Genomic DNA, 13,540 nt, shown 5'->3' with positions numbered 1-13,540 from the left:
TTCATGCTGATTTCTTATTGAACACATCCGTCATAAAAGCAGTTTTGACAATTGAGCCCATAATTACATCGTCCTCTTTGAAATGACGTTTAAATCAGTGCTCAAAATTTTTTACATAGGTAAATCTTAAATCCTCCCTTAAACCCTATCTCTGGTTACGCCACTGAGGTTAGTAGAACATTATGTTTAGAAGTCTAACGTACAGATGGCAGTCAACATTTTTTATTTTGTTTACAGATTATTGTAAATTTGACGTTAAGACCACGATGTAGTTTTGTTACAGAATACTAAAATACTGCTTAAAAATTAGATTTTTTTAGTTTTTTTTTCAAAGAACGAAATAAAATATAAAAGCCGCATTATTTAAATTTCAAAATTATTACTGTGGGATCTAGTGGAAAAAACAAAGATATGCTAGTGGTTAATTACTATGGGAATTCTCGTGATCCTACATTCTCGCGAGCGTATGCTTGTATTCTCGCCTGCGCAATAGACCTTAAGTGTTTATATTTTTGTAGGTTATCTACGTGGAGCTTTGAAAAATATTGAACGAAATTGTTGAAAAAATGGCACCGTCACGTAAATACATTGACAATATATTGGCCCGGTTAAATTTTCCTCTTTACACGGTACAAATGTTAACCAACAGACACGTAATCGTTGGTGGAGGTGGCGGATCTTCAAAAACTGGAGTGGCAAATGGTTTTGTAAGTGAAACAATTAACAAGAATCTATTTACGTAATATATATATTTAAGGAAATTTTTGAATTAGCTCATGACGGCACGAAATTTCTTGCTGAGGAAATTACACGACATGAAACTGGACCTAGTGTTGTAATGAATTGTGCGGCCTATAGTGACAATAAACATTCGTATTTGGTAGCGGGGCAAGAGAGTCATTGTCAGTTGTATAACGTTGAGAGCGTTCTAGTCACCGAAGAAGATGTTATTGAAAATATCGGCCACAATCATGAATTGAAACAAAGGAAACCTAAAGCTAAGCAGAAGACAGATAACAATAAAAACTCAAAGAGGTTGAAGTTTATGATTATGCCTTCAGATAGTGTGCAGACGGATTTTCAAGGGAAAGAGCCGCTACTGAGGGTGACTAGAATTCACCCCACTGGCAAAATTTTAGCCACAGGCAAATATTTTTTAACTTTATCACGAAAACAACATTATGAATTGCTTTTGTATTAGGAGGCACTGACGGTATCGTACGACTGTGGAAATTCCCCACCCTGCAACCCGCCCATGTGCTTAAAGCGCACACGAAGGAAATTGACGATTTGGACTTCAGCGTTTTCGAAAATTATCTAATTTCAATTGCCAAAGATGGTGTCGCGATCCTTTGGGACTGTTCCAAAGGCAAACAGATTCGCAAATTGACGTGGAAACAGCCCGAGGGCTCAAAATATTTATACAAACGAGCAAGGTCGGCTTTTAACATTTTTTGCGTTAACAACTAACTCATTTTTTATTCAGATTTGGCATAATTGAGGGCGAAGACCGCAAGTCGGCTCTTTATATATTGGCCAATCCCACAGGCCTGGCCAAGAAGCAAAAATCCTACTTGCAGCAGTGGCTCCCCGATGAAGGTGTGATTAAAAAATCGGCTGAGTTTGATGAAAGTCTTGCTGCGCTTGCGGTGAGAAATGATGGACGATTTGTGGCTGTTGGGACCATGTTTAGCGGTTCTGTTATAATTTATATTGCGTTTAGTCTTCAGGTAGGGAAGTAGAAAAAGTGGCAAAAATGTAAAGAGTTTTTTAGAGGGTTCTGAATATTCCTGGAGCACATTCCATGTTTGTAACGGGGCTGGAGTTTTTGCCAGTCTCGGAAAACCATACTGTTACTAGTGTAGCAGAAGCGGCTGTGTTGTCAATATCTGTGGATAATCACGTTTGTATCCATACCTTACCTTACAGACGTAAGTTTTTTTTTCTATCTTGTCAAATACTAAATTGTTTCCTTTTGTTATAGGTACTATGCCGGCCTTAATAGGAATTTTGATATTAGTTTTAACGTTATTTATGACTTTTGTTTTTTGTTCCTATATAGGCCTATAAATGCTTGTTAGGTAATTAAAGTGATTGTGGTTTTTGTACAAAGGTGGTTCACAGAATAAAGCTATTTATACAAAAAAAGATTCGTCTCAATTGTTAATAATATTTATTAAGCAACATTAGTACTTATAGAACAAAACGTAATATCTAAAACCAAATCGTTACAAATGTTATACAACCAACACGTTAAAATGTAGCGTTAATCAGTATACTATGATTCCACAACTTATGGTTTGAACAAAGAATTCGTTTATACATGAAAGCGTATGAAACATTATAAATCGGTGACTGCCGAACACTACACAAATACTAGTTTTACACTTTAGCTAAATATCTGCTATAAATTTATATTTGAAAAAAACAACTCATCACAGAAGCTTATAGTGATACTTTCGTTTATTTGCCCAATCGGGTGAACAAATCAAACTAAAACAACTACATCAAAAAAGCACAGTTTCAGTCATTCCCGAGGTTCATACACAAGGCGGATGTTGTGATATAAACACTTAACGAATACTCATCCCTTACTGAAATTTAAAAAGTAGACTTCAATCATGTATACTTTTTATGCAATCAATAACCTTACTTCCTAGTTTTTGCGATCGAATCGTTCGAGCGTTTTGTAATAAAAATGGCACTGACATGCGTTAGCTGCAATTTTCTATAAGAAATATTTAGTCAACGCATCACCAAATCGCTCGAAAAAAACCATCTTCGCATTTACACAAAAATAAAATTTTGATTTACATTTCTTTAAATATCTAGCTACACGTGAAAAAGTGCGCGAAACACATCTTAAAGCTTTATAATTGTTCACAGGTGGCTAAGCAGCTGGTCATTTCAAAAAACACAATTAACGTTACCATTAATTCGCTTATGAATATTAATTAATTAATTATATTATATATTGGACTTTTGCAAAAAATACTACAGAAACGAGAAAAGATTCCATTTATAAACATGAGCATTGGTAATGCAATATACACCATTAAAAACAAATACAAATGAAAATATAAAATAATCACAAGTTTTCAGTCTAAAAGCAATACTTGAGAAGAACTTAACTACTGATAATCTTCTCGAAATATGATATTAATCTTGAGGCAAAAAACCCAAGACTTGTTGATAAAAGCAGATGATTATGAATAGAAAATACAACTACGGTTCCTGATATTTAACCAGACGAAGGAGTGCTCTGAGCAAGGATGTTCGCCTTGTTCTGGCGCACCGTTTCGGCTCGTTTCTCCTGAAAAACAATCCCCATGACAGTAACTATTTTTCATATTTTTTCCAGTCTATCGCTCCTAAGGTGAAGACAGTTTCATATTTTAGCTATTTTTCATTACCTACGTTCTAATACGTAGACACAGAATCACAGTTTACGATGATTTCCCACTTGTATTTTGGGAGTGGAAAACCCAATAATTTTGTAACACTGCCAACAGTTAAGGCATTAAAATTTTCAATAATAATTAAAATTTTCTTTTTACACAATTGTGTACTTGAAGAATAGTCAAAGTAGCAAAAATATGTCAGTTTTTAATTTAAGAGCGATACACTGTCATGATAGTGCCAAACAACACTATGATATTGACGTTTCGATATACAAAAGCGAGAACAAAACGTACCAAGATTAAACCACTATTGTCTATTACCGCATTGAATTTATTACCTACATTCAACAGGAAACCAACTGAACAACACACCCTAGAAAAGCTCTAATACGTACATTCTTTTTGATGTTCTCCAATTTGCGCTGCATTTCTTTCTCCCGGTTTTGCTCAGCTGTCGTGAGCTTAGATTCGATTTTAGTTACAATTTCAGTCTTGCTTTTCACTTCCTCGGATTCAATCGACTGTTTAACTTCCATCAAGTGCTCGTTCTACCAATACGTGTCGGAGATAAAATAAAATATTAAAATAAGAGGTGAAAAAAGCAACCAAAAAATAATAAAACTACTAATGATACATTCTTATCGTTAGTAGTGAGGAAGAAAAAAATAATTACATGTTTTTTGGCGATCTCGAGTTTACGTTGAATCTCCTGTTCCCGTTTTTGTTCGGCGATAGTTAATTTAGTTTCCAGCTGGGTTGAAACTTCAGTTTTGCGCACTTCTAACGTGGAAACAGCGCTTTGTTTTATTTCCAAAGGGCGTGAGTTCTTGATAAAAATCAAACAAAAAGAAAAAGGTGAAAAGAAAAGATAAAAAAGTGTGGTGACACGGAAAATGTATTGTGTTTGTCTGAAAATTTACTTACATAATTACGCAATTTCTCTTTCTGTTCTTGCTCGATTTGTGAGCGTCTGTTCTGTGCCTGTTCGAGTTTTTCCTGAACAGCCGCTTCCAGCATTTGGAATTTAAGAGCATTGCTGGTCCGGACCTTTTGCACTTGTTCTTCCTAGATGATGCACATAAACATGCAAGCATTTCGTGAATGAGATGTTTTATGATTGTGGTAATTCAAGTGCGCCGATAACGGTCTAGCATTGATTACTTACGTGCTCCTTGAGACGCTCCAGCATCTTTTTGATATTCTCGTCGCGTTGGACTGATGCCGTCTTCAGCTTCTCCTCGATTGCCGATCTCACTTCGTCGGTCTGCTGTTCGATTGATAATCGGGTTTTCTCTACGTTTTCGATGTGATCCTGAGGATTAAACATGCGTTTTCCCGCAAACGACATCAAACGTTTATACTACCTTAAGCTTGGTTTTCAAATCCGTTATGTACGCTTCGCGCTTCTCCGTGTGGTTCTCCATTTTTTGCTCGAGAGCGTCTCGAGTGGCCGAAATAAATTGAGTAGTCTGTTCGTCTTTCTTCCGGGACGCTTCCTCTATCTTCTGCATCTTGGTCGCCAACGCCGCGATTTTATTAGATTCTAATTGCTGAAAGAGACGATTCGATTAAGACCGGCAGAAAACTTAGTAAATTCAATAACAACTTCATCGAGTTTATTAGAATTTTGAAGGAATTACCCCACGTTTTTATTCTGCTCCCTACTAGGAGAATGATTAATTATTATTGAAAATAAAAGGAAACCTAAAAAAATAACACTCACTACCTGTGTCAAGTGTATTTACTAACCCCATTTAACTCCCACATTAAAAACCTTGCTTCTACTAACCCGTATATGACCAAATTCAATTATTTATCAACAATTTACCCCTTCATTGATTACCTGTCTACGCTCCTCGGCGGCTTTCAACTTATCCTCGATATCCTGAACGGACATGCTGTTCTTCGGTGAGACGGGCTTTTTGGGCGGAGTGGCCTTGACTTCCGGTTCGCTAAGAATGACCTCATAACGCAATCCGCCCCTGGTCTTTTCCTGACAACGAACTTCGGTCGCTGAAAAAAGTCCGAGAATTCATTATTATACGACGACGAGATGACAACAAAACGACCGAGAATTTGTAGGACCAAAAAAAACGAAAACGAAAATAATGTCTTCATTAGGGCGAAAAAATAGCGGAAAATAACGATAATGAGGTGCAAGAAATAGCACCGATTTAAAAATCCTCCGACCCTCGTCGAGAAACGAACCGAAAAGACTCATTCTTTACGCTTGAAAATTACCATTGTTGGCAATAATTGTGTCGCTGAGAATCACTTCTTATAAATCAGGGCGCGTTTTCATTAGGCTCTAACTGAATTGTAATTCTTGATGAACGATCCGCGAAAAGATAATTTTGCAGGATGGTGGCTGGAGACTCAGTGGCGTAATAACTAATATTCCGTGATATGAAAGCCCGATGATATGTCAAACATGATTTTATTAACTGCATTCCCTCAAAAAGGTTTCAAAACTTTCAGTTCATTCAAATTTTATTTTTATAAATCTCAGCCACTGTTCTATTGGGGCTTTTTAGTTTGTCTCTGAATTATTATGTTTTGAGCTTTTGAGCTCAAACACACATAAATTGTGATAAGAGACTATTACTCACTTCAACAGCAAAATTAGTGATAATTGTCAAAAGTAAGTTTAATTTACTTCAGATTCCGTCAATTTTCATTTATTTTAGCGTTTCCAAAAAATAATACATCCATTTAAGAAAACGGCTATTTCACATGCACGAATCTAATATTTTAGAAATTATTCAATTATGTACTGTTTAAAGCAAGAACTCTAAAATGAAGTATATTAAGAGGTAAATGAAAAAAAATCTTTTTGCTACGCTACTGTTAATTAACCCCTTCTTTAGGCCAAAAAAAATTAGTTAACTTTGTCAGCCAATTTTCTTGTTCCGCAAACGCAATTTTCCCTTTCCGTGGGGTAAAAAAATATTTTGTGGGAAATCGATGGCCGCCCGCCAGACGAATTTCATTCTCTGAATTCGCCACTCAGACGGCGAGGTGAGCTGATGCGGACTCTGCAGATGACGGGAGAGAGTCCTTTCTCTTTCCCTTTTTCCGGGATGACGTCAGAGACGCGACGTCGAGGGTGGATTTGTATGTGTGTACATGGCGGCGTCAAGATAGACTTTGGGGCGCCGTCGACGACGAAGATCGATAAGACCTAGGCAACGAGCCGTCCACACGGTCATCAATTGTTGATGAGGGCTTATGAAAAATGGCAACAGCCCCCAAGTCTCTGTTACAATTACGCAAAATTAATTCGACCCAATGTACGTTTAGCGAAATTTGCAAAGAGGGAATTAACGCAAAATATACCTACGCGCGTTTGAGTAATTGTCGCGTTAATAGCTAATTTATTAAATAGAAGTGGCATCGACCCGTTTTACAACTTTACAGGATATTTGAGTTTGAGAGGAATTTATCTCAAGGCCCCATCGATATAAGCAACCAATTGCATGATATTTTTCCTCAATGTGTGTACATATGCGAGTTTTAAAAGTTGCATGTTTTAAACAATAATTATTTCCTTCACGTGTACATAATTTTAGTCGCACAAATCAATGCGGGGGTAACAACATTAAATTCACGATTAATGAGTAATTAAAATTTTAACCGTTCAAAAATTAAAAGGGTTTACAGTTTTAAACTCTCCAATTTGTTTCGACTTTCAAACAGTAAAATTGATTGATTTCCATCTTTATGCGTGGCGTCAACATCAATAATTCAATTTGACGTAATAATTCCCAATTTATACTGAATATAAAAAGAGAATTTTAAATCTTTCTGTTTTGCTTGATGTCAAGTTTAATCTCTCGAATTTCAGTTTTAATATAAACTATAGTTTTCATAATAATGTGCAGACACCCTTCCCCTGCATCTGTAATAGATGACGTATAAAAATAAAAAATTCACACCAAAAGAACTAATACATAGGTATTAATTAAAAATGGCACCATAATGACAAAAATACTAAACACAAGTAACAAATAAAAATCAGTATTGTTCACGAATTTATTTGCATATTTTTTTATAAATAATCTAAAGTTTCGCCTACTTTTGTTTTAAATCGATTATAGAAATATAAATTAATGCAATTTTTTGTAGACATCCTACATTTTAATAGAAATAATAAATATTTACATAATTATGTATGTAAGTCTAAAAATACTAAAATCTCTCTCGCCCTAAAAAAGCTATAAGTTTCAATGTCAATAATTTTATACTAAATTAATTTTTCTACGGAAATGTTCATAAATACTTAACAAACTTCGGTAAACAAAATAAATTTCCAGTTCAGGTAACTGAACTCGCGAGAACTGCAATTAAGATGACTCAGAGAAATAATGTTATGTATTTGCAACTTCTTAAATGCGAAACAAGCATTTGTGAAAATAACAAGCTTCATTAAAAGTGGTGAAAGCTTTTCTCCGAGCTTGCACTTCCCTACCTATTATTCGTTATTTTTTTTTCGCTACTGAAACTTCATTGTACTCGTATTTTACTGAAGCTGAAATAAGCCGTGAAAAACTTTATCGTAATTAATGATTCGCGAGAGCAATACTAACAAAAACCACGGTTTTGTTACAATACATTAATAATCTGCAACGTTTTCCATAAAACACTAAATTAATATGTCGCTTATTAGACAAAGAACAATGAAAAATTGTCTCTCTGATTTCAATAACCCGCACGTTATAAAATCACGCAAAGTTCACCCTATCCCAATTAAAATTTGAATGAAATTTCAGTAAAACAAACCACAAATCCGACCTAATCTTGACAAGGTGAAGACTGAAACAATCTTGAACTTTTGATCTTTCACGTTACTTTCAATTAGTGCAAAATTCCCGCCTCGTCTTCCACATCGGCAAAAATTGTTGGCTTTTACCTGTGATAAGACCCACCCGCGAAAGTATGTTAAGAGTTAACTCCGATAAAGATTCACCCAAAAGTTAAACGCGCAACGTTTATCTAATTTAGAAATGGATATAAATCACGTCACTATATCTGCGAACGAAAAATCAAAACTTATCCGCATTGCAGTAAAGAAAATTGAACCTTCTGGTGGTATTCGACGGGTTTCCCATCATAATGGCAAGATGCCACATGCATCCGTAAAAGTGTATTTAACGTAAATTTTGACATTCTTTTCCATTATCCTCGTAGGTAATCGATCTGCAATACTACAGTTACCTAATTTTGGTTTCGCATGTCTAAAATCTAGAAAAAGCTGACGTCGAAATAAGCGTGCCACAAATTAACATAAATTAAATAAACAACACAAATAAAAAAGAAACAAGCGTTTATTGAAAGAAAAAAATACATTCTATTGGTCTATTCATGGACTACTTACTCACGAATTGTACCCTTTTTGGTTGGTTTGTCCTTGGTTTCGTTTTGACTTTTGTGATTGGAATTTGTCTTCTGTGCACTGAAAAGGCGATTCAATTTAATACAAATCCCACTCGCAAAGTAACCTCAAGAAAGTCTTGTGTAATTAAATCCCACTTTATTGATTATTCCATTCGTAATAAAAATCCCTCAGAAGCTCAAAGGCGGGTGTTGATTTATCATTCCTGTCAAATTGGCTTTTACCATTCAACGATCAATCTCTAAAGTCAATCGCAATCTTAACCGCAAGGAATTGAGGTTCATCAAGTTCCTTGTCATCTGTTTAATCCCGACAATCGACAAACACGCATCGATCGAAAGTCAGGAATAGAAAACAATTTTATTATTCATCCCAGTGTAATCCTTCACAGATTCCACCGAAAAATATTAAAAAATAACAAGAATAACAAAAATATAGAAAAAATTTTTTCATTTCCTTTTCATTCATTATTATATCAAACTCAATAAAACCTAAAACCGCAAATCAGCCAAGCAAAAGAAACTTTACTCATCCCCCATGTCAAACCTCCGATTATTTAAAAAACACGAACCCTTACAAACTTCAAACGACATTTTAACCTCTCTTTATTAACATATTTCTTCCACGCGAGTACTTTCATTGTCGCAACAAAATTAGATTCTTCCTCGGACCATAAAAACCGAAATGAATTCCTCCCCGATCCTCGAAACGTATGCTCGGTTATGCCACAGGAATTGCCGCAATTAAACCGAATAGTCCGTCGTTCTCTTATCAAAACACCTGTACATCTCTCTGTAATCCCAATTATCTCCAGAACGTCTGGCATTCCTTCCAAACACACGCGTCGGGCGTGTGCCCTTTCCACCCCTCCTGTTCGCCCCTCGTGAATTCACCCGTTTCGCTTTCTCCCCAGCAACAGTGGGAGAGTGATGACTCACAGACCGGGGGAATTCCGGGTTACCGGGCTCCTCCATCCATTAATCGGGCAATAAACCGACACCGCCGGGACTTCACGGGCGTCTGCTAAATCTCGCCAACAAAAGTTTGACTATTAGTGCGGCAGGAGCACTTGTTACGTTGGCGACGGTTCTGAAACGTTCAAATAGCCACAAAGCATCCCGTTAAGGTTTTATTCGAAGATAAAGCGATTTTATTAGCCTTTCATCAATAAAAAGTGAGAATAAAACCTACTTGATTGTTGAATAATGTTTCTTTCTATAAAAAGGTCTATAGCTAAATGGGTGACCATCCCAAGTGAAGAAAGTTCATCAACTCCAAAAACAGGAGAAGAAATTGAAAGAAAGTGAAAAATGTGGTGCTATACTCGTCATGCAATGGTTATTTAAAGTTGATCAATAACGCGAAACTTTTGAAACAAACTCTTCAAGCAAACACCAATTTTAACTGATTTATGAAAGTCAGTTTTCGTATAATACGAATATTTCCAACATCTGTCTCCAATAGCAAACCTCTTTTACCTCAATTCAGACCCTTAACATCTAAGTAATCCTCCCTCATCTACAAATCATCCCCTACAAGACTTTCAGAAGTTACCCTTTATTTAACAACCGAAACGTCGATCTCAATCGATACTTCGATTTTCCAAAATCATACTTACCGGCAGCTGGAAGTGGTGCCCGGCACGTGTGGCAGAAGCACTGCATAACCGATTCTCTCACGAGCCCGATCAACATTTTTCCAATTTTTTTTCTTTTCCACGTGGAAACTTTTCTCGAGAACGACGTCGACGACGCTCCGACTGTCGCAAAACTACAGTGAATGAGTCTACAGCAGGTGTGGTGGCGGCGTCGGTTTGCGACGCCGCATGGGGGCCGGTTCCGGTCGATATCGGATGGCGTCGTCGCCACAGACGCCACCGCCGATGCGACGCCAACTCCTTTCGTATATGTGCGTGAAAGCTCTAGGGCATCAGCCCCAATGGCGTTTCGCCAAAGAGTCACTAGACTAGACCAATAGCCGACCCTCTTCTCTTTACGCCTTTGACCAAATTCAACCTAATCTACCAGACAAACACCCCGCATAATTAAACAAGGGTCTTTGGAATTTTTCATGTCTCATCTTCTTGGGTCTGGTGAAACAAAGGTTTTTTCGGGGACTTCATGAATAAGTGATACAGGACAACCGTTAACTAAATATTTTTCTAAATAAATACAAATTATATCTTCTAATTATAACTTGCCCGATATGGACAAAACCCACGCACACTACTTTTACAGCCTGACCTCGATGGTAATTAAGTCCAAGAGGATTCGTTAGTATTAGATTCCTTTCCCAAAAGTAACTCCTGCAAGTGCAACACTCCCTGACACTCCATAAAAATTTCATCACAATTTTGGTATTCCATCTACGTAACTAATGCCACATATGGATCGACTCATATCCTTGGCGATCCGGTCTCCCGGATTTTTTCATCTCTTTATGGTATAGGCCGGCGTGGGGTAAAATTTTTACCGTCTCGACTTAATCTTCCTCGTTCCACGTGTTGGCCATTCATTATCACAATGGTGACAATGACAAGTTGAAAACATTGTGTGTCACTGACACCAAGACCATGAAATCAGGAAGTTTCGCATTAGGGAATAATTTTTTTCACTTTATGATTCATCTTTAGATGAAGAAGAAATTGGCATTGAATCAATTGTATTCATTTCCTGCTTCGTTTCCGTCAGTTCCGTGAGGACACTATAAGAACGAGGAAATGTCTCTCGTGACACCATGTGTTCAACTCAGGGCGAAAAAAACTGTTCTTACACAAGTATGTACATCGCATAGATGTCGAAATAAATCGCCTCGTATTGTTTCAATACTTCCTACTGTCAATGTAATTTATGCTAATTTGAAGGGTTGGTCTGTACTAGTTTCAAGGAATTATTACGCTTGCTTAAACCGTAAAATCGATCAATTGTCTTTTAACAATAACTAATTATTTTCAAAGAGTGAGTCTTAGAGATATAAACATTTGATAAAACAACAAAAGCACACAAAACCCTGACCTGTGATAAACTGAACGCTAATCAGTGCTGACCTGCATCAAGGTCAGCATACGTGAGCTAAACGACTCTCGCAAGTTCAACAATCGTTACCCGGTGAAACAATGAAATTGGTTCTTTAAATATAAATACCAAGTCAAATTAATGTCTAGAATTTTATAGTCTTCGTGATAAACACGAACGTATGACATAAATGGGCGCACATAAATAAATTATGAAGGGAAATATAGGTACAGTTTATAATAACATAAATCTTTGCGCAACAGGTTGTCGCATTAAAATCTCTTGAACGAAAAGTCAAAAGTGTAACAACTTACGGTCTGGTGATGATACTACGACTTCGACATCAGCCATTGTTAACACCTGGAACATAAAGAACAAGGAAATTAAAAATCGGTGTCAAATATACTCTCTACGATAAGATAACAATGACTCAATCCTAAAAATGTCGCTATTATGTGGTGATAAATAATGATAAATAACAATGTGTCATTAATTTTGTCCTTCATTGCACTTTTGTAATTCACGTGAAAAAGTAAAATGATTAAATGAGAGTTGAACCACCCCGTCTGTAATTATCATTCTTGATAATAATCTCTAATTTTGGGAATAATTCTGTGTTAAAACTCACTAAACTGACAAAAAATTCCAAAGAAAAACGTCAATTTTTGACATCCATCACTCTCACCCATTGGGCATAAAATCATGTACCAAATCGCGTAAAATTGATCAATTAACCTACTCACCCTCTACTAATCGGTTTAACGAAGCAGTAAAATGTACTTTCACACTACTTGAGCAGCAAAGCACCAAAAGCAACACAAGAAATATCTTGAGATAAAACAGCTTTGGTGCATTTATAAACATCTGACAGAAACGGTCACTGTGTGTTTCTGGGGGGACTTCCGCTTTACCATTGGTCGGTTTGGTTTAAATTCTTGATTTGGATTGGTGCAGAAGAGGACATAAACAAAACAAGTTAGGTTCCAAATTTAAATTTTCAAATTGAGGTTTGCTCACAAAGGAATAGTTAATTTTATTGTTTTTTGGTTTATTTTAAAGCGTGATTCAAAGGATATTTGTGGAATTGATTCGTTTTCTTATGTGGGGTTTCAAATTTGAATTAATTGAGCTTCCGGTACCTACAATTCTTCAATTATTGTAATTGCTTTTGTTATGTATCGAGAAGAAAGTCTCTTATTGAAAGTTCATTTACCTGCACCTACACTTCAATAATCAGTGATCTAGTCATGTATTAAGAACAAGATTTATGATTCATTGTGATTTAAAATCTTGAAGCGAGGAAATAGCATTGAAATCAAATGTTTGCCAAAATGCATCGCACTTAGCGGTTTGTAAGTGGGCGATCCAGCAACGGTTTTATTTGGTTACAATGTTGTCTTTCCTTATAAAGAGCAGAAACTCATTTCTTTGACCTTGCTTATGAATCATTACTTTAGCCGTTAAAATTTTAAATTTCACACTTAAATTTCCTTCGAACAAAAGATTTAAAAATAAGGGCGTTTTTGGAAGGAGACTGACCTCCACTATGCAAATTGGAAATGAAACTACTTAGTACTACTTAATATTTTCATTTTAGGGAAACCTCTAAGATAAACAAGTTGATAAAATCTAAGTAATTTTAATTTTATTCAGTCTTTTCTACAGGAAATATTTCTAACTAAATAATAGAAAAACTGAATAGAAAATTTTTTTTTATACATACGCTTTTTGAA

The 13,540-nt window shown here is 36.1% G+C and overlaps 2 protein-coding genes across 4 annotated transcripts; one reads left to right on the top strand and one right to left on the bottom strand.

Annotated features, from left to right (window-relative positions):
* Window positions 1–312: 312 nt before the first annotated feature.
* Window positions 313–2,142, top strand: LOC123012757 (prolactin regulatory element-binding protein). The gene is made up of 7 exons (XM_044410869.1): window positions 313–464; window positions 519–707; window positions 758–1,145; window positions 1,202–1,436; window positions 1,487–1,730; window positions 1,775–1,931; window positions 1,985–2,142. The coding sequence occupies exons 2-7, from the start codon at window positions 567–569 to the stop codon at window positions 2,068–2,070; spliced, it is 1,251 nt and encodes a 416-aa protein (XP_044266804.1). The 5' UTR covers window positions 313–464; window positions 519–566; the 3' UTR covers window positions 2,071–2,142.
* Window positions 2,143–2,156: 14 nt separating this feature from the next.
* Window positions 2,157–12,687, bottom strand: LOC123012756 (stress response protein NST1). 3 transcript variants are annotated; one of them, XM_044410867.1, is made up of 9 exons: window positions 12,551–12,687; window positions 12,122–12,167; window positions 5,245–5,414; window positions 4,766–4,951; window positions 4,567–4,713; window positions 4,326–4,466; window positions 4,075–4,227; window positions 3,797–3,949; window positions 2,157–3,313 (listed from the first exon to the last, which is right to left on the bottom strand). In XM_044410867.1, the coding sequence occupies exons 2-9, from the start codon at window positions 12,156–12,158 to the stop codon at window positions 3,242–3,244; spliced, it is 1,059 nt and encodes a 352-aa protein (XP_044266802.1). In that variant the 5' UTR covers window positions 12,159–12,167; window positions 12,551–12,687; the 3' UTR covers window positions 2,157–3,241. The 3 variants fall into 3 exon arrangements, with proteins under 3 accessions (XP_044266802.1, XP_044266801.1, XP_044266803.1); XM_044410866.1 differs by lacking the exons at window positions 12,122–12,167; window positions 12,551–12,687 and adding exons at window positions 8,776–8,853; window positions 10,412–10,559; XM_044410868.1 differs by lacking the exons at window positions 3,797–3,949; window positions 4,075–4,227; window positions 4,326–4,466; window positions 12,122–12,167; window positions 12,551–12,687 and adding exons at window positions 8,776–8,853; window positions 10,412–10,566.
* Window positions 12,688–13,540: the final 853 nt, after the last annotated feature.

This window comes from Tribolium madens, unplaced genomic scaffold (genome assembly GCF_015345945.1).
Source record: "Tribolium madens isolate multiple individuals breed KSU strain unplaced genomic scaffold, Tmad_KSU_1.1 Scaffold_96;HRSCAF=242;Tcas5.2_LG5, whole genome shotgun sequence".
NCBI classification, from domain to species: Eukaryota; Metazoa; Arthropoda; class Insecta; order Coleoptera; family Tenebrionidae; genus Tribolium; species Tribolium madens.
The sequence above is the reverse complement of the archived record's forward strand: the minus strand, read 5'-3'. Positions and strand labels throughout refer to the sequence as shown.

Excerpts from the sequence above, each read along its gene's own strand:
- LOC123012756 (XM_044410866.1), bottom strand. The coding sequence starts at position 10,487 with ATGTTGATCGGGCTCGTGAGAGAATCGGTTATGCAGTGCTTCTGCCAC. Across the intron at positions 5,415-8,775 it reads AAAAAGGGTACAATTCGTGA|CGACCGAAGTTCGTTGTCAG; the intron begins GTAAGTAGTCCA and ends GACTTTTTTCAG. Across the intron at positions 4,228-4,325 it reads AAGAGAAATTGCGTAATTAT|AACTCACGCCCTTTGGAAAT; the intron begins GTAAGTAAATTT and ends ATTTTTATCAAG.
- LOC123012757 (XM_044410869.1), top strand. The coding sequence starts at position 567 with ATGGCACCGTCACGTAAATACATTGACAATATATTGGCCCGGTTAAAT. Across the intron at positions 1,437-1,486 it reads TATTTATACAAACGAGCAAG|ATTTGGCATAATTGAGGGCG; the intron begins GTCGGCTTTTAA and ends TTTTTTATTCAG. Across the intron at positions 1,932-1,984 it reads CCATACCTTACCTTACAGAC|GTACTATGCCGGCCTTAATA; the intron begins GTAAGTTTTTTT and ends CTTTTGTTATAG.